The following is a 19,623-nucleotide window of genomic DNA, read 5'->3' on the forward strand; positions in this document are numbered from 1 at the left end:
CCTCCATACTGTACTCCATAGTGGCTGTATGAATTTACATTCCCACCAACAGTGCAAGAGTGTTCCCTTTTCTCCACACCCTCTCCAGCATTTATTGTTTGTAGATTTTTTGATGATGGCCATTCTGACTGGTGTGAGGTGATATCTCATTGTACTTTTGATTTGCATTTCTCTAATGATTAATGATGTTGAGCATTCTTTCATGTGTTTGTGGGCAATCTGTGTATCTTCTTTGGAGAAATGTCTGTTTAGGTCTTCCACCCATTTTTGGATTGGGTTGCTTGTTTTTCTGATATTGAGCTGCATGAGCTGCTGGTAAATTTTGGAGATTAATCCTTTGTCACTTGCTTCATTTGCAAATATTTTCTCCCATTCTGAGGGCTGTCTTTTCGTCTTGTTAATGGTTTCCTTTGCTGTGCAAAAGCTTTTACGTTTCATTAGGTCGCATTTGCTTATTTCCATTTCTCTAGGAGGTGGGTCAAAAAGGATCTGGCTGTGATTTATGTCATAGAGTGTCCTGCCTATGTTTTCCTCTAAGAGTTTGATAGTGTCTGGCCTTCCAATTAGGTCTTTAATCCATTTTGAGTTTATTTTTGTGTATGGTGTTAGGGAGTGTTCTAATTTCACTCTTTTACATGTAGCTGTCCAGTTTTCCCAGAACAACTTATTGAAGAGGCTGTCTTTTCTCCACTGTATATTCTTGCCTCCTTTATCAAAGATAAGGTGACCATATGTGCGTGGGTTTATCTCTGGGCTTTCTATCCTGTTCCATTGATCTATATTTCTGTTTTTGTGCCAGTACCATACTGTCTTGATTACTGTAGCTTTGTAGTATAGTCTGAAGTCTGGGAACCTGATTCTTCCAGCTCCGGGTTTCTTTCTCAAGATTGCTTTGGCTATTAGGGGTCTTTGTGTTTCCATACAAATTGTGAAATTTTTTGTTCTAGTTCTGTGAAAAATGCCAATGGTAGTTTGACAGGGATTGCATTGAATCTGTAGAGTGCTTTGGGTAGTAGAGTCATTTTCACAACGTTGATTCTTCCAATCCAAGAATATGGTATATCTCTCCATCTATTTGTATCATTTTTAATTTCTTGCATCAGTGTCTTATAATTTTCTGCATACAGGTCTTTTGTCGCCTTAGGTAGGTTTATTCCTAGATATTTTATTCTTTTTGTTGCAATGGTAAATGGGAGTGTTTCCATAATTTCACTTTCAGAATTTTCATCATTAGTGTATAGGAATGCTAGAGATTTCTGTGCATTAATTTTGTATCCTGCTACTTTACCAAATTTATTGATTAGCTCTCGTAGTTTTCTGGTAGCATCTTTAGGATTCTCTATGTATAGTATCATGTCATCTGCAGTGACAGCTTTACTTCTTCTTTTCCAATTTGGATTCCTTTTGTTTCTTTTTCTTCTCTGATTGCTGTGGCTAAAACTTCCAAAACTATGTTGAATAATAGTGGTGAGAGTGGGCAACCTTGTCTTGTTCCTGATCTTAGTGGAAATGGTTTCAGTTTTTCACCATTGAGGACGATGCTGGCTGTGGGTTTGTCATATATGGTCTTTATTATGTTGAGGAAAGCTCCCGCTATGCCTACTTTCTGGAGGGTTTTTATCATAAATGGGTGTTGAATTTTGTTGAAAGCTTTCTCTACATCTATTGAGATGATCCTATGGTTTTTCTCCTTCAATTTGTTAATATGGTGTATCACATTGATTGATTTGCGTATATTGAAGAATCCTTGCATTCCTGGAATAAACCCCACTTGATCATGGTGTATGATCCTTTTAATGTGCTGTTGGATTCTGTTTGCTAGTATTTTGTTGAGGATTTTTGCATCTACGTTCATCAGAGATATTGGTCTGTAGTTTTCTGTTTTTGTGACATCTTTGTCTGGTTTTGGTATCAGGGTGATGGTGGCCTCGTAGAATGAGTTTGGGAGTGTTCCTCCCTCTGCTATATTTTGGAAGAGTTTGAGGATAGGTGTTAGCTCTTCTCTAAATGTTTGATAGAATTTGCCTGTGAAGCCATCTGGTCCTGGGTTTTTATTTGTTGGAAGATTTTTAACCACAGTTTCAATTTCAGTGCTTGTGATTGGTCTGTTCATATTTTTTATTTCTTCCTGATTCAGTCTCGGAAAGTTGTGCATTTCTAAGAATTTGTCCATTTCTTCCAGGTTGTCCATTTTATTGGCATAGAGCTGCTTGTGGCAATCTCTCATGATCCTTTGTATTTCTGCAGTGTCAGTTTTTACTTCTTTTTCATTTCTAATTCTATTGATTTGAGTCTTCTCCCTTTTTTTCTTGATGAGTCTGGCTAATGGTTTATCAATTTTGTTTATCTTCTCAAAGAACCAGCTTTTAGTTTTATTGATCTTTGCTATCGTTTCCTTCATTTCTTTTTCATTTATTTCTGATCTGATCTTTATGATTTCTTTCCTTCTGCTAACTTTGGGTGTTTTTTGTTCTTCTTTCTCTAATTGCTTTAGGTGTAAGGTTAGGTTGTTTATTTGAGATGTTTCTTGTTTCTTAAGATAGGATTATATTGCTAGAAACTTCCCTCTTAGAACTGCCTTTGTGGCATCCCATAGGTTTTGGGTCGTCGTGTTTTCATTGTCATTTGTTTCTAGGTATTTTTTGATTTCCTCTTTGATTTCTTCAGTGATCTCTGGGTTATTAAGTAGTGTATTGTTTAGCCTCCATGTGTTTGTATTTTTTACAGATTTTTTCCAGTAATTTATATCTAGTCTCATAGCGTTGTGGTGGGAAAAGATACTTGATACAATTTCAATTTTCTTAAATTTACCAAGGCTTGATTTGTGACCGAAGATGTGATCAATCCTGGAGAATGTCCTGTGCACACTTGAGAAGAAAGTGTAACCTGCTGTTTTTGGATGGAATGTCCTATAAATATCAATTAAGTCCATCTTGTTTAATGTATCATTTAAAGCTTGTGTTTCCTTATTTATTTGCATTTTTAATGATCTGTCCATTGGTGAAAGTGGGGTGTTAACGTCCCCTACAATGATTGTGTTACTGTCGATTTCCCCTTTTATGGTTGTTAGTATTTGCCTTATGTATTGAGGTGCTCCTATGTTGGGTGCATAAATATTTACAATTGTTATATCTTCTTCTTGGATTGATCCCTTGATCATTATGTAGTGTCCTTCTTTGTCTCTTGTAATAGTCTTTATTTTAAAGTCTATTTTGTCTGATATGAGATTTGCTACTCCAGCTTCCTTTTTTTTTTTTTCACGATCACCACCATATCAAATTTATTATTCCAATGGCACTAATACAGCTGGAGGTGCTCATGGTGACACTGCACAGGATTTCCTGCCTTCTAGCTTCTGTCCAAAGAGAACATCTACCCGCTTGTTCCTTCCCCCTTTCCGGAGAAGAATCCACTACGGGCCATTTACCCAAATAAACCTCTTAATGCGTTTATTTTTAACTTTTTTTGGACATGTGAATTTCCCTCTTAACAAAAAAGCTTTGGGTGTCCCATCTCCTCCCCCATCCCCACCGGCCAGATAAGTCCCTGCTGTGAGGGCATTTCTGTTGCCTCTGAAATCTAGAAATAAATATCGAAAGAAACGGCATCAAGTGTTCATGTTGAGCGATGGCACGGAGTGGGCCCCAGAAACTTGTCAGGCAGAGCGTTACTGGGTCTGGACAGCCTCAAGGTGTCGTGGAGAATGTGGGGCTGTTGCTGTGGTCACCTGTCCCTGGGCGCAGGGGCTGCACCGAGTCCCACCAGGCAGCAGGCTGCGGGGAGGCCACCTACAACTTGTCCAGGAAGTTGTCCAGGGCCGGGATGCCTTCCTTCAGGCCTTTGGGCTTGCGCGTCTCTGCCACCACCTGGCTGGGGCGGCTGGTGCTGTCGAAGGGGTCACCGGGCAGGATCTGCCAGTGGTCGAACACACACTGGGGAAAGGCCTGGCCGCCCGTGTTGGACCTCAGGTCAGCGGTGAAGCCAAAGGACTCATTGACAGGCAGGTAGGCCTTCACAACAAACATGGGGGTGCCGGCCACCTGGGTCTCCTCAAAGACGTGGCCCCGCTTCCTGTTTAGGACACCGTAGATACCACCAACCACTTGTTCCGGACACTGGATCTCCACAAGGTAGATGGGCTCCATGAGCCGGGGCTGGGCGGTCAGCACGCTGGCGTACAGGCAGCGCCGGGCCGTGGGGATGATCTGGCCGCCCCCGTGGTGAATGGCGTCCGCGTGCAGTGTCACGTCATGGACGTCAAAGCGCACGCCCCGCATGTTCTCCTCACACAGCGCCCCCTCCTTGGTGGCCCACTGAAAGCCGGCCACCACGCTGTCCTTGATCTCGTTGAGGTACTGCACGCCCTTGGTGATGTCAGTGAGGATGTTGGGGCCGGTGCCATCAGGGCCAAAGCACCAGATCTTGCGGGCCTCGGCCACGTCCCACTCGTACTTCTCGGCTAGGTAGCGGGCCCGCTGCTTGAGCTCCTGGCGGGAAGACACCTCGCCCTTGTCAATGTCCTCGGCCAGGCCGTCGGGGAAGGGCCGTGCCTTCATGTACAGCCTGTTGTGCTTGTTGGGGGACTTGGACAGGCAGAGCACGTTAGATTCCTCACTGACGGTCTCTCGGTACGAGACGACTGGGTCGGATTTCTTGATGGGAATGCAGGCGTGGTCCTCCTCCAGGTCCTTGAGGCAGATCTCCAGGTGCAGCTCCCCAGCACCCACGATAATGTGCTCCCCGGACTCCTCAATGATGCACTGCACCATGGGGTCCGACTTGGCCAGCCGCTTCAGGCCTTCCACCAGCTTGGGCAGGTCGGCCGGGTTCTTGGCCTCCACAGCCACCCTGACGACAGGGCTCACGCTGAACTTCATCACCCGCATGTTGTGGGCATGCTCGAAGGTGGTGATGGTGCCTGTCTTCACCAGGAACTGGTCCACGCCCACCAGGCCCACGATGTTGCCACAAGGCACGTCCTCAATGGGCTCGACGTAGCGGCCCATCATCAGGATTGTCCTCTGGATTGGCTTCAGGTATAGGTCTTCCTTCTTCCCGGGCGTGTAGTTGGGCCCCATGATCCTGACCTTCAGGCCGGTGGACACCAGCCCTGAGAAGACCCGGCCGAAGGCATAGAACCGACCTTTGTCAGAGGTCGGCACCGTTTTGGAAATGTACATCATAAGAGGGCCTTTGGGGTCACAGCTTTTAATGCCCATGGCGGCCTCGTCGTCTGGGGGCCCCTCGTACAGGAGCTCACAGCGGTACTTCTGGGCCGTCACAGGAGAGGGCAGGTGGATGGTAATCATCTGCAGCAGGGCATCCCCAGCAGGTAGCCAGCGGCGCATCACTGCCTTCAGAAGTGGTTTGCCTTCTTTGTCCTTATCTTCACTGTCCAATTTGATGTCTAGTTTTTCAATTAGTTTTGCCGTCTCCTCTTTCTTGAAATTCATGATTGCATCAAACACCTTGAAGATGGGGTCCAGGATGAGCTGGCAGAATGTCCGCGGAAGCTTCTTGCCATCTGGGCTGTTGGCTGACTTGCTGAATTTGCCGTTGGCTGGATCAAAGTACCGGTCTCCCCACAGCTTCTTCATCATGTCCTCCACCTTCTTGGCCCGCTCGGCAGGCCCCAGCTGGCCCTCGCCCTTGGCGGCAAACTTGGCCACATACATCTCCTCAAACTGCTTCAGAGTGAAGGCCCAGCCGTGGAGACCAGACCCGAAGCCAACAGTACCGAGAACAGGGTCGATCATGATGTTGCCCATGGGGCCGCTCTCGCCCTCCCCATAGGTGGAGATGATGACGTTGACATTCTCCACGATGCGCTGGAAGGTCTGGTAGAGCTCCTCGGGCTCCAGCTGCAGCTCAAGCAGCGCCCGGTCCATCTTGTTCATCATCAGCACAGGCTTGATGCGCTCGGCAATGGCCTGGCGCAGCACCGTCTCTGTCTGCACGCATACGCCCGACACGCAGTCCACCACCACCAAGGCACCATCAGTGACACGGAGGGCGGCTGTCACCTCTGAGGAGAAGTCCACGTGCCCAGGGGAGTCAATGAGGTTGATGAGGAAGCCAGAGCCATCCTTGCTCTGCTTGATGAAGTTCAAGTCATTCTCTGAGAGCTCGTAGAAGAGGGAAATGGCCGTCGACTTGATGGTGATGCAACGCTCCTGCTCGTCCTTCCGGGTGTCAGTGAAGCGGGTCTCCCCAGCCCGGGCGGAGGCGATGATACCCGCCTTGCACACCAGGGAGTCCGTCAGAGTGGACTTGCCATGGTCCACGTGGGCGATGACGGACATATTTCGGATGTTGGCCTTCTTGTCCATGATGGCCCGGATCTGGTCTACTGTGAAGTTCACCATGGTGGCGGATGGCGGTGGATTCTCCCAGGCAGATCCGAGTGTAGCTAGCCGTGCCGAGGATGGCGGCGACGACGGCGGAAGAGCTCCAGCTTTCTTTTGATTTCCATTTGCATGGAATATCTTTTTCCATCCCCTCACTTTCAGTCTGTATGTGTCCCTAGGCCTGAAATGAGTCTCTTGTAGACAGCATATATACGGGTCTTGTTTTTGTATCCATTCAGCCAGTCTATGTCTTTTGGTTGGAGCATTTAATCCATTTACATTTAAGGTAATTATCGATATGTATGTTCCTATTACCATTTTCTTAATTGTTTTGGGTTTGTTATTGTAGGTCTTTTCCTTCTCTTGTGTTTCCTGACTAGAGAAGTTCCTTTAGCATTTGTTGCAAAGCTGGTTTGGTGGTGCTGAATTCTCTTAGCTTTTGCTTGCCTGTAAAGGTTTTAGTTTCTCCATCAAATCTGAATGAGATCCTTGCTGGGTAGAGTAATCTTGGTTGTAGGTTTTTCTCCTTCATCACTTTAAATATGTCCTGCCACTCCCTTCTGGCTTGCAGAGTTTCTGCTGAAAGATCAGCTGTTAACCTTATGGGGATTCCCTTGTGTGTTATTTTTTGTTTTTCCCTTGCTGCTTTTAATATTTTTTCCTTGTACTTAATTTTTGATATTAATATGTGTCTTGGCATGTTTCTCCTTGGATTTATCCTGTATGGGACTCTCTGTGCTTCCTGGACTTGATTAACTATTTCCTTTTTCATATTAGGGAAGTTTTCAACTATAATCTCTTCAAATATTTTCTCAGTCCTTTTCTTTTTCTCTTCTTCTTCTGGGACCCCTATAATTCAAATGTTGGTGTGCTTCATGTTGTCCCAGAGGTCTCTGAGACTGTCCTCAATTCTTTTCATTCTTTTTTCTTTATTCTGCTTTGCAGTAGTTAGTTCCAATATTTTATCTTCCAGGTCACTTATCCATTCTTCTGCCTCAGTTATTCTGCTATTGATCTCTTCTAGAGAATTTTTAATTTCATTTATTGTGTCATTCATCACTGTTTGTTTGCCCTTTAGTTCTTCTAGGTCCTTGTTAAACGTTTGTTGTATTTTCTCTACTTCCAAGATTTTGGATCATCTTTATTATCATTATTCTGAATTCTTTTTCAGGTAGACTGCCTATTTCCTCTTCATTTGTTAGGTCTGGTGGGTTTCTGCCTTGCTCCTTCATCTGTTGTGTGTTTATCTGTCTTCTTATTTTGCTTAACTTACTGTGTTTGGGGTCTCCTTTTCGCAGGCTGCAGGTTCGTACTTCCCGTTGTTTTTGGTGTCTGTCCCCAGTGGCTAAGTTTGGTTCAGTGGGTTGTGTAGGCTTCCTGGTGGAGGAGACTGGTGCCTGTGTTCTGGTGGATGAGGGTGGATCTTGTCTTTCTGGTGGGCAAGTCCATGTCTGGTGGTGTGTTTTGGGGTGCCTGTGGCCTTTTTATGATTTTAGGCAGCCTCTCTGCTAATGGATGGTGTTATGTTCCTGTCTTGCTAGTTGTTTGGCATCGGGTGCCCTGCACTGTAGCTTGCTGGTCATTGAGTGAAGCTGGGTCTTGGCGTTGAGATGGAGATCTCTGGGAGATTTTTGTCATTTGATATTACTTGTAGCTGGGAGGTCTCTTGTGGACCGGTGTCCTGAACTTGGCTTTCCCACCGCAGAGGCACAGCCCTGACACCTGGCTGGAGCACCAAAAGTCTTTCATCCACACGGCTCAGAATATAAGGGAGAAAAAATGGAACGAACGAAAGAAGATAAAATAAAATAAAATAAAATAAAATAAAGTTATTAAAATAAAAAATAATTATTAAGGAAAAAAATTTTTAAAGTAGAAAAAAACCCCAAATATGGACAGACAGAACCCTAGGACAAATGGTAAAAGAAAAGCTATACAGACAAAGTCACACACAGAAGCATACACATACACACTCACAAAAAGAGAAAAGGGGAAAAAAAGTATATATATCTTTGCTCCCAAAGTCCACCTCCTCAATTTGGGATGATTCGGTGTCTATTCAGGTATTCCACAGATGCAGGGTACATCAAGTTGATTGTGGAGCTTTAATCCACTGCTTATGAGGCTGCTGGGAGACATTTCCCTTTCTCTTCTTTGCTCGCACAGCTCCCGGGGTTCAGCTTTGCATTTGGACCCGCCTCTGCGTGTAGGTCACCTGAGGGCATCTGTTCTTCCCCCAGACAGGACGGGGTTAAAGGAGCAGCTGCTTCGGGGGCTCTGGATCACGCAGGCCTGGGGGAGGGAGGGGTACGGATGCAGGGTGAGCATGCGCGGCAGAGGTCGGCGTGACGTTGCACCAGCGTGCGTTCTCCTGGGGAAGTTGTCCCTGGATCACGGCACCCTGGCAGTGGCGGGCTGCACAGGCTCCCGGGAGGGGCGGTGTGGAGAGTGACCTGTGCTCGCACATAGGCTTCTTGGTGGCGGCAGCAGCAGCCTTAGCGTCTCATGCCCGTCTCTGGGGTCCGCGCTGATAGCCGCGGCTCGCGCCCATCTCTGGAGCTCCTTTAAGCGGCGCTCTTAATCCCCTCCCCTCGTGCACGAGGAAACAGAGGAAAGAAAAAGTCTCTTGTCTCTTCGGCAGCTCCAGACTTTTTCCCGGACTCCCTCCCGGCTAGCCATGGCGCACTAGCCCCCTTCAGGCTGTGTTCACGCCGCCAACCCCAGTCCTCTCCCTGGGATCCGACGAAGCCTGAGCCTCAGCTCCCAGCCCCCGCCCTCCCCGGTGGGTGAGCAGAGAAGCCTCTCAGGCTGGTGAGTACTGCTCGGTGCCGATCCTCTGTGCGGGAGTCTCTCTGCTTTGTCCTCCGCACCCCTGTTGCTGCGCTCTCCTCCGTGGCTCTGAAGCTCCCCCCCTCCGCAACCCGCCGTCTCCGCCCGCGAAGGGCCTTCCTAGTGTGTGGAAACCTTTCCTCCTTCACGGCTCCCTCCCACTGGTGCAGGTCCCATCCCTATTCTTTTGCCTCTGTTTTTTCTTTTTTCTTTTGCCCTACCCAAGTACGTGGGGAGTTTTGTGCCTTTTGGGAGGTCTGAGGTCTTCTGCCAGCGTTCAGTAGGTGTTCTGTAGGAGTTGTTCCACATGTAGATGTATTTCTGATGTATTTGTGGGGAGGAAGGTGATCTCCGCGTCTTACTCTTCTGCCATCTTGAAGCTCCTCCTGCACATACCCTTTGACTCAGAAATTCCTGTTCTCTGAACTTATCCTATAGATTAACTTGTATAACATGTACACACACATAATACATAAACATTCACTGCAACATGATTTACCATATTAAAAAAACACCTATATATCCATCAGAATGGACGGGTAAACTAACAATGGTACATACCTGTAATAAAACATTCTGTCTCCACTGACTAAATAGATACACTGAAATGAAACAATGCTTCCAATTTTGTCATCAGATATGCTGGTGCATGCAGAGAACATTTCTGGGAATATATACCCACCAAAATTGCTAAAAACAATACTTCTAGGGATAGAAACCAGACAACTCAAAAAAATTAATTTTTTCCCTTACAAAAAAATATTTAACCCTTACACAGCTTGAATTTTTACCATGTACATGTTTTCTTTCAGTAAATGTAACACATGTACCTATCTGCTGATGTGTAAGTTTTGGCCCATGTATAAGGAATAGCAGATTGAATAAAATGATGTTATGGTAGGAGTGTGGATATTTTTTTTTGACCAAATGGCCCCAGGAGTATCATGATTTGAATGACTCCAAGAGAACTGGGTCAGAGCTGTGTCCATTTAATGTATTTTGAGGCAAATATTAAGAATAATAGATAATTTTCATAAAGAACATGATTAATGGTCTTCCTTAATTACTGATCTGCCTTATAGATTAGGGATCCTTCCCACCTGGTGAGATTTGCATTTTAGAACAATCTCTTTGCACTGAATAAGACTGATAGGGACAGGGACAGCCTGGAGTCATGGAGACCAGTTAGGAGGCTATTTTAGGGATACAGGTGAAAATTTGAGATAGCCAGAAGTAAGGCAGTTCCAGAGGAAAGAGAGAGGAGGGCTAAGTGAGTGTTAGAAAGGGTGCAGAAATGGCAGTATCTAGAGCCTGGCTAGATGTGAGGCAGAGAAAGAAGGTCAGTATATGATGAACCTCAGTCCCTGGCTTAGGCAGCTGGATGAACTATAGTGTAATAAAATGGAAAAACAGGAAAACAGCAGATTTGGGGACGATAATGAATACATCTTCTTCTCCTTGAGCTTCTTCACCTATGGGGTTGGGCACAGTCATGGGTAAATGTGTTTCAGGGTGCAGGGTGGTGGTGAGAGATGGGGGGACAATTCATTTCAGTAGTAGCAATGATTGAGTCTCAAGGAGAGAGAAAAATCTCTATGTGAATGATGAGTTCTGGAAGGAGACTTGGCTAAATTAAAGTGATAACATATTTTTGTTGGCACCGAGAAGAAAATGCCAAAGACAGGCATTGGTCCAGACCAAGATTATAGTATCTGATGATCCAGTGAAGGGAGGCTGGTAGAGCTGGCAAGGAGTAGCAGTCAGGATGTCTTAGACGGCCTGATGAATTACATGTCATGGGAAAGAAATGCACCTCACCCAGAAATACACAGAGGGTCTCTTTCTGAAGGTTTTTTGTCTCAGCATCCCACAGAATCTGGGTGTAACCAGGGTGGAACCAGCCCTGCTAGGTTAAACGGAAGTAATGGTGGTAATTGGGGATAAAAATCAGGATTCCTGGCTTCATGCCTTAGCTCTGCCACTAGCTGGTTTTTTCATCCTTGGCACGTCATTTAAGTTTGTACTGATTTAAAAGCTTCCTCTGTAAAATGAAGTAAAATGTAAAGCGATTGTAATTTTGACTGCTTATATAGACAAAGAGCACCAGCCTTGAGGAGTATGAGGGGGAATCCTGCAGGAAGTTATATACAAACTAAGATCATTCTTCAGATTTTAGTTCCTTTAACGTTAGGTCAGATGAAGGGTAAGGAGGCAGGACAAGGGAAACTGGCCCAAGTAGAGGGAAGAGTATGAATAAAAGCTTTAAGCCAAGAAATGGAATATTACCTTCAGAAAGACTATGAGTAATTTGATATGACTTCTGGAGCATAAATAAGTGAAAGGCATTCACTTCTTTGGTCCTTTTAATCACCCTCTAAAGTAGATATAAATGTTGACATTTTATGGAAGAAGAAACTGAAATTTAGAACAGTTTCTTGCCTAAAATCACATAACTTGTAAATGGTAGAACTAGTAGGGTCTGTCTGCTCCAAATCCTGTTTTAACTATTAATTTTTACCACTTCTCCACATTAACATATTAAGATGGATGGGGTTGGGGGGAGCAGTAATGAAGGCATACTTTTCTCAATAATCCAGCATTACATTTTGAAAGACGCTTTGAACCTAAAGAAAAAAAAATCATAGTGAAAAAAATGTAGAATGTGTGAGTCACGAGGTAGATAGGGTTTGAACCACAAACATTAGGAAGCAAAAAAATTCTATTAATATTTGTCAAATGAATACATGAATCATTAACCCTGTATTCTTCTTAGTAGTTCACCAAACCTTGTAGAAACCATCTCACCTTTAGGCATAATGAACACAAGCCAAATTTGGTGACCTTGATTCTTCACTGCAAATGTGCAGAAAAAAACACAGCAATATGATACTCTTCTACAATTAATTTATCCAGAACAATTCCATTTTAGAAAATCATGTAGTTCCAGAGACCCACCACAGATTCGACTTTCCTTGAGTCTTCCTTCCAGAGCACTTGTGACATTGTAGGTCATGCTTACTTATTCTAAGGTCTTTTCTTTGTGTTCCAGATCTTGCAGGTTCACTACGAGGTAGTTGGGTGTGAATGTTACTCTTCTATCTTGCTTAGAATCTATTGGGCTCTCTGAATATGGTGGTTTCATCTGTCCTAGAAAATTCTCAGTCATTATCCTTTCAAATATTACTTTTTACCCATTCTCCCTCATCTCACAGTCTGGAATCCCTTTCAGAAATAAGTTAGATATTCTCATACTGTGCTTGAAGTCTCTTAACCTCCTTTTTGTATATTCTATATTTTTCTCTCTCGTTGTGTCCTAGATGCATATAAAATAATTGTCTCTCTAGCTGAAGCTAATCTACTGTTTAAGCTATCCAATGAGATTTTACTGCATGTAATCATATTTTTATTTCTAGAAGTTCCTTTCTTTTAAATCTGCTATTCCTTTCCCTATTATCTATTTGTCCCTGCCTGCCCTCCCCACCCCCGAATCTGCTTGGTTTCCTAATATTTTATTATTTTCTTATGTTCCAGTGCCTTCTTTGATGTCTAATGATTTGAAACATACTTATTCATTATGGTCTCACTTGTTGATTTTAACACTTTCAATTTTAGGGATGTTCTATATAGTGGGTCTTAACTCGTGTTTAGTGTGGATGGTTCCTCCAGAGTTTTATAAATTTGGACTTTAGACTCACCTGCAGCATGGCTTTACCTTCGAGATTCCTTTGGGGTCCATGTTGAAGATATATCTTACTAGGGCCGTTTGACTTTCATTTCTGCCTGATATTGATCAGGGCCTCCTTCTATGCTACCTGAGTGTTCCCAGCGCATACAAGGTATAGTGCCAGACTCTGGAAAATCTGCATATGGAGGGTATATTCCAGGCTGCCAGTTACCAACCACTTACTATGTACTCTTTATCATTATACCTCTGCCAGTTTGGTTAGCTTTTAGGACCTCATTGAAGCCTCATTTATTATCGGGAGAGAGAGGGAGAGCATCAATTAGTTATTTAAATTAATTCTGTAGTTTTCAACTGCATTTCACAGGACAGCAAAGCTCTACCCCTTTGAGGGTCATTGCATTAGGACCAGATCATAATAAAAATTATAATGATAATAACATAATAATAATTCCTTAGTAAATTACCAATACAAGGATAGATATAAAACATCACACATAACAGTGAAAACTTGAAAGTATTCCCAAGACAAGGGTGCCTGCTATCACCACAGCCATCTCAGCAAAACTAGAAAGAGTCATAAGGTCTCCAAAGGAGAAAACTAAACTGCCATTATTCCCAAATGATGTGACTACATGAATAAAGGTTTGATGGTTACAAAATCAATACAAAATTTTATGTCTAAATGCTAATAACAACTGAAATGTGAAATTTTATAAGGCTACCCTTTACAATAGGATCAAAAATAAGTAGCATTACGGATCAGTGAGAAAATGATGATATTTTAATAAGTAGTGCTGACACACTCGATGAACCATATAGAAAAATAAAATAAAATTGGATAATTCCCTCACATCATATGCAAAAATCAATTCCAGGTGGATTAAAGTCTTAAATACAAAGGAAAAATCTGTAAAAAAAACTTTAGAAGACAATACAGAAGAATATTTTAGGAACTCTGTGAAGTTTTTTTGAAATAAGACACTAAAAGTGCTAACCAGAAGAGAGAATACTGTTAATCTCAAGTACATTAAAAATATAAATTTATATTAATTGAAAAGACACCACAGAAAGAATGAAAATATGAACCACATATTGGAAAATGAACTTTGCTATCCATAAATATGATGAGGGTTTAATATCCAGAATGTGTAAAGAACACCTGCGAGGCTATAGGGAAAATATAGTATTCACATAGGAAAAGCAAAGAAAATTAATAGAAATTCACAAAAGAGGGAACCAAAATGCTCATAAATATATGAAAAATATTCATCCTCATTAATAATAGAAAAATGGAAATTAAAAGAACAATTAAAAGCACCATTACATACCCTGCAGGTTAACAATACCAGGTGTTGGCCAGTATATGAAGCAACAGATGATTTCATGTAGGAAGGAATGTCAGCTGGCACAATTACTTTGTAATGCAGTGTGGCATTTACCTACTAAGGTTGAAGATGTGCAAACCCTAAACCAAGCAGGTAATTCCTAGGGAAACTCTCATATACCTGACGCAGGAGACATACAAAAAATGTTGATAACGTAAAAAATCTGTGTACCGATGGTGGATTAGATAAATAAATTGTATTTATTGATTTAGTATTCCTATAATAAAATACAAAGTATCACTTAAATTGAATGAACTACAGCTAAACACATCAAAATTCATGTATTGCAGCATAAAATGTTGAATAATAGAAGAAAGTCACAGAAGAATACATTTAGCAAGATTCCATTGACCTGGAGTTCAAAAGCAGGCTGTCTTAGTCCATTCCTATAGTTGCTATAGCATAAATACCATAGACTGGGTGGCTTAAACAACAAAGACTTACTTTGCACAGTTCTGGAGACTGGGAAATCCAAGATCAGAGTGCTGGCACATTTGGCGTCTGGTGAGGACTCACTTTCTGGTTTATACGGCCATTTTCTTGCTGTGTCCTCACATGGTAGAAGTGTGAGAGAGCTCTCTGGGGTCTCTTTTATAAGAGCACAAATTCCATTGATGAGGGCTCTACTTAATCAGCTCCCAAAGGCCCCAACACAATGGGGATTAGGATTTCAACATATAAATTTAGCGGGGAGGAATACATTTAGTCCGTAACACAGGCAAAATAAGTAATAATTATTTTAAGCTTCATAGGTAATAAAACTTTTTTTAAAAATCAAGAAACAACACAGTTCAAAATAGTACTTACTTCTTGGAGGGGGGTGAATATATGATTTGGGAGGTGTATTAGTTTGTCAGGGTGGCCATAACAATATACTATAGACTGGGTGGTTTAAACAGCAGAAATTTATTGTCTTATGATTATGGAGGCTGGAAGTTCAAGATCAAATGTTGGCAGACCTGGTTTCTTCTGAGGCCTCTTGCCTTGGCTCACAGATGGCCTCCTTCTCACTGTGTCCTCACAGGACATTTTCTCTGTGCGTGCACATTCTTGGTGTCTCTCCCTCTTCTTAGAAGGACACCAGTCATACTGGATTAGGGCCAACATTATGATCTCATTCAACCTTAATTATTTTTTTAAAGGTCTTACCTCAAAATAGTCACATTCTAAGGTATTGAAAGTTAGGACTTCAACATATGAATTTAGGCAGAACAATTCAGCCCATAATAAAAATTTCACATGTGGGAGGCCCTGATATACTGATTATATTCTAGATTTTTGCCTGGGCAGCAAGTGAGTGGGTTTTTATTCTATTACTGATCTTTGAACTGTTTGTATATGTATTCATACACTCTTGTATGTGTGCTAGGTGGAATCCTAAGAAGGCTCACCAAGTTTCCCTCCCTAATCCCCAGGAGTGTGAACATGATGAGATATTACACTCATGGTTATGTCACATTACATGGCAAAAGGGATTTTGCAGATGTAATTAAGGTTACTACTCAGTTAACTAAATTAAACCAAAGAGTAGTTATCCAGGTGGACCTAGAGTAACTGCGTGGTTCCTAAAGGTTCTCTGCGGGCAGCAGAAGGGTAAATCAGAGAGATTTAAAGCATGAGATCCATTCAATGCAAGGAATATACAAAAGCAACCTCTAGGAACTGAGAGTAACCTTGAGCCAACAACGAGTAAGAAAAGGATACCTCAATCCTACAATGGCAAAGAACTGAATTTAGCCAACAACATAAATACTCTTGAGAATGGATTCATCTCCAGAGCTTCCAATGAAACTTCAGCCCAGCTGACACCTGGACTTTTGTCTTTGAAACCCTAAGCAGTTCTCACTATAATAATAATAATAATAATAATAATAATAATAATAATAATAATTGTGAGGTGATAGAGGTGTTAACTAATACCATGGTGGTAATCATATTGCAAAATATAAATGTATCAAACAAACATGTTGGGCTTCCCTGGTGGCGCAGTGGTTGAGAATCTGCCTGCCAATGCAGGGGACACGGGTTCGAGCCCTGGTCTGGGAAGATCCCACATGCCGCGGAGCAACTGGGCCCGTGAGCCACAATTGCTGAGCCTGCGCGTCTGGAGCCTGTGCTCCGCAACAAGAGAGGCCGCGATAGTGAGAGGCCCGCGCACCGCGATGAAGAGTGGCCCCCGCTTGTCGCAACTAGAGAAAGCCCTCGCACGGAAACGAGGACCCAACACAGCCATAAATAAATAAATAAATAAAATTTAAAAAAAACAAAAAAAAAACAAAAAAAACCTGTGTGGTTTGATTTCCACATATTAAAAAAAAAAACAAACATGTTGTACACCTTAAACTTATACAATGTTATATGTATGTCTCAATTAAAAAAAGAAAAGCAGATAATCTAGTCAAGCCACCTGGACTGCTGACCTATAGAACTGTGAGATAATAAATAGGTTTATTTTAAGCCACTAAATTGCAGAAATTTGTTACTTAGCAATGAACAGCTAAAACAGTATGTATAATATAGTTCACAACAAGCTGTTTCAATAAAATGCAGAAGGGTTCTCCACAGCCTCTAAGCTCTGTATTTGTAGGCTGTTGCTTCAGAAAGTTGTCAAGTCAGCCTCTAGTGCCACTGGGCCGTATTGAACTTATTTTGTGTCCAAGTATGTAACAGAGAGATTTCCAGACAATCAAGGATTATCCATGTTTCCTTACTGAGGACCATATATCTTTGTTTACTGTATGTGTTCATTGAATTCAAGGTTTAATCAGAACAATTCATTTCCTAACCATGTTCCCATTTGAGAACATTTTCTTTTTTGGAAAGAGTAAAGTATGTTTTCAGAAATGAGAGCATAAACGCTGGGCAGCTGTCTTCCCACGCTCTGCGGGGTTAATGCTCAGCAGTTCCTGTATTCTCAGTCTAGTACATTTTGTAAGAAAATGGCAGCATTGAAAAGCTCAGTACTGCAAAAGACCTGAATAGACATTTTTCCAAAGAAAATATATAAATGGTCAACAGATACATGAAAAGATGCTCAACATTACTAGTCATTAGGGAAATGCAAATCAAAACTGCAATGAGATATCACCTCACACCTATTAGAATGGCCATCATTAAAAAGATAAGAGCTAACAAATGCTAGTGAGCATGTGGAGAAAAGGGAACTCTTGTGCACTTCTTGTGGGATTGTAAATTGGTGTGGCCACTATGGAAAACAGTATATGAAGGACCCTCAAAAAATTAAAAATAGAGCCTCCATATGATCCAGCAATTTCTCTTCCGGGAATATATGCAAAGGAAATGAAAACACTAACTCAGAAGGACGCTTCATGTTCACAGAAGCATTATTTACAATAGCCAAGACATGGAAACAACCTAAGTGTCCAGACAGGGATGATATATACACACATATATATACGCAATGGAATATTATTCAGCCATAAATAATGGAGAAATCCTGCCATTTATGACAACAGAGATGGACCTTAAGGGCATTACACTAAATGAAATAAGTCCGAGAAAGACAAATACTGTAAGATTTCACTCATATATAAAATCTAAACAAAACAATAGAAAACAATCGTATTTGTAGTTACCAGAGGCAGGGAATTGGGGAAGGGGGAATTAGACGAAAGTGGTCAAAACACACAAACTTCCAGTTTTAAGGTAAATAAATACTGTGGCTATAATGTACAACATAATGACTAGAGTTAACACTGATGTATTTTATATATTTTATATATAAAGTTATTAAGAGAGTAGATCTTAAGAGTGCTCATCACAATGAAAAACATTTTTTTCTTTTTTTAATTGTATCTATGAGATGAGGGATGCTAACTAAACTTATTCAGTAATTATTTCACAAAATATGTAATTCAAACCATTACGCAGTACACCTTAACCTTATACAGTGATGTATGCCAATTATATTTCAATAAAACTGGGGGAAAAGTTAAACAAAAAAAAACAGTACTAGAGGCTTCCATTCTCCCCCCACATCTTCACTACTTACATGATTTCTTTCCTATTGCACTAAGCACCTTCAGGTATCACCTGGACTTTTGCAATGAACTTGGGAGAAATAAAGTCAGATTGTGTCTGAATACACTGGCATCACAACTCTTGGCTCTCACAGGGATCAGCTGTGTGAGAAAAGAAGAGTGAAACACTAGGAACAAAGACAGCCATGAGGCTTAATTCTTTACTTGAAATATGAAATCAATGCAGCAGGACACTCAATTCACCAAATACTGTCAGAAATATTTAGGGAGACAATCACACAAGTCTAATTGTCTACTATTATTATGATCAATGAACCTTACTGAGCATCTACTATGTTTGACCAACAATTTATTGCTTAAAAGTATGTATGGTCAATAAGATAACTTGTTTAATGGTAAAATCAACTTGATTGCCTTCTATAAAACGTTTTAAACACCAAGGTTTTATGTGAATTCTATCAGTTGAAGGTAGCAATTTCTATCTGCCTAAATTTCTAAACTCCCTAAATGTATTTTCACTAATGTTGTTGCTATTATCTCTAATAAGAGATAAGGACCTTATGGTCAGATATTTCTAGGAAGTTCAACAGATTTTTACAATTTAATTCAACAAGAAATTCTTTGATATTCCATAAGCTAAATCTATGTTCTGCTTGGGTTTTAATTTTATCGTTTCTACATTTTGCATTAATACCAGATTCAATCTCATTAGATCTGGAAACTTTTATGAATTTTTCCAGTGCCTAGGAGGAAAAGATAAAAGCCATAGTTGCCTTACCAGAGATGCCCAGGACCAGGACAGCCAGCCAGCATGAGGAGTATTTGTGAGCTCTCAGTAGCCATATCTTTGCTTGATCTTGATCCTAGTCTGAAGGGTGAAATCAATACTGCAGCCCTCTTTTATGTGCTCTCTGTAACCCTGGGTAACTTTTGTTGTTCTTGCACTCTTTTTCCACTGAAAAATAAAAGGAGCAGCTTACCAAGTGGCATGCTTGTCACTTACAAGCCAATAAGGAAGCTGGGTTTGTTTTTCAAGCTTTGTTTTAATTGGGGGCATTGGGGCATGATGAGATGAATTTGTTGAACAGAGAAATTAACCCATTATTCCCTGAGGGTGAAACTGTATAATTGTGAAGGGTTCAGTGCCAGCTGCAGTTAGTAACTTACAGAATGGAATAAAAAAAAAATGTCTATACATCTTTTCAAAGGTCATGTTTGTACAACCTAGGAAATGAAGATGCTTTTCCTCAGCAAGTATTTGCTTTTGGCTTTTGTGCCTATTTGCATAATACCACTCAAGGTTATAATAGAATCTTCCAAGCTCTAACTACACTTACAATATAGGTAACCTATAAAGATACGGAATGAAGTTCAGA

The 19,623-nt window shown here is 41.7% G+C and overlaps 1 protein-coding gene across 1 annotated transcript; it reads right to left on the reverse strand.

The window, feature by feature from the left end:
* Positions 1-3,422: 3,422 nt before the first annotated feature.
* LOC132365901 (elongation factor 2-like) lies at positions 3,423-6,443 on the reverse strand. Its single transcript, XM_059922850.1, has one exon. The coding sequence runs from the start codon at positions 6,363-6,365 to the stop codon at positions 3,789-3,791; it is 2,577 nt and encodes an 858-aa protein (XP_059778833.1). The 5' UTR covers positions 6,366-6,443; the 3' UTR covers positions 3,423-3,788.
* Between the last annotated feature and the right edge of the window lie 13,180 nt (positions 6,444-19,623).

Source organism: Balaenoptera ricei, chromosome 5 (genome assembly GCF_028023285.1).
Source record: "Balaenoptera ricei isolate mBalRic1 chromosome 5, mBalRic1.hap2, whole genome shotgun sequence".
NCBI lineage: Eukaryota > Metazoa > Chordata > Mammalia > Artiodactyla > Balaenopteridae > Balaenoptera > Balaenoptera ricei.

Excerpts from the sequence above, each read along its gene's own strand:
- LOC132365901 (XM_059922850.1), bottom strand. The coding sequence starts at position 6,365 with ATGGTGAACTTCACAGTAGACCAGATCCGGGCCATCATGGACAAGAAG.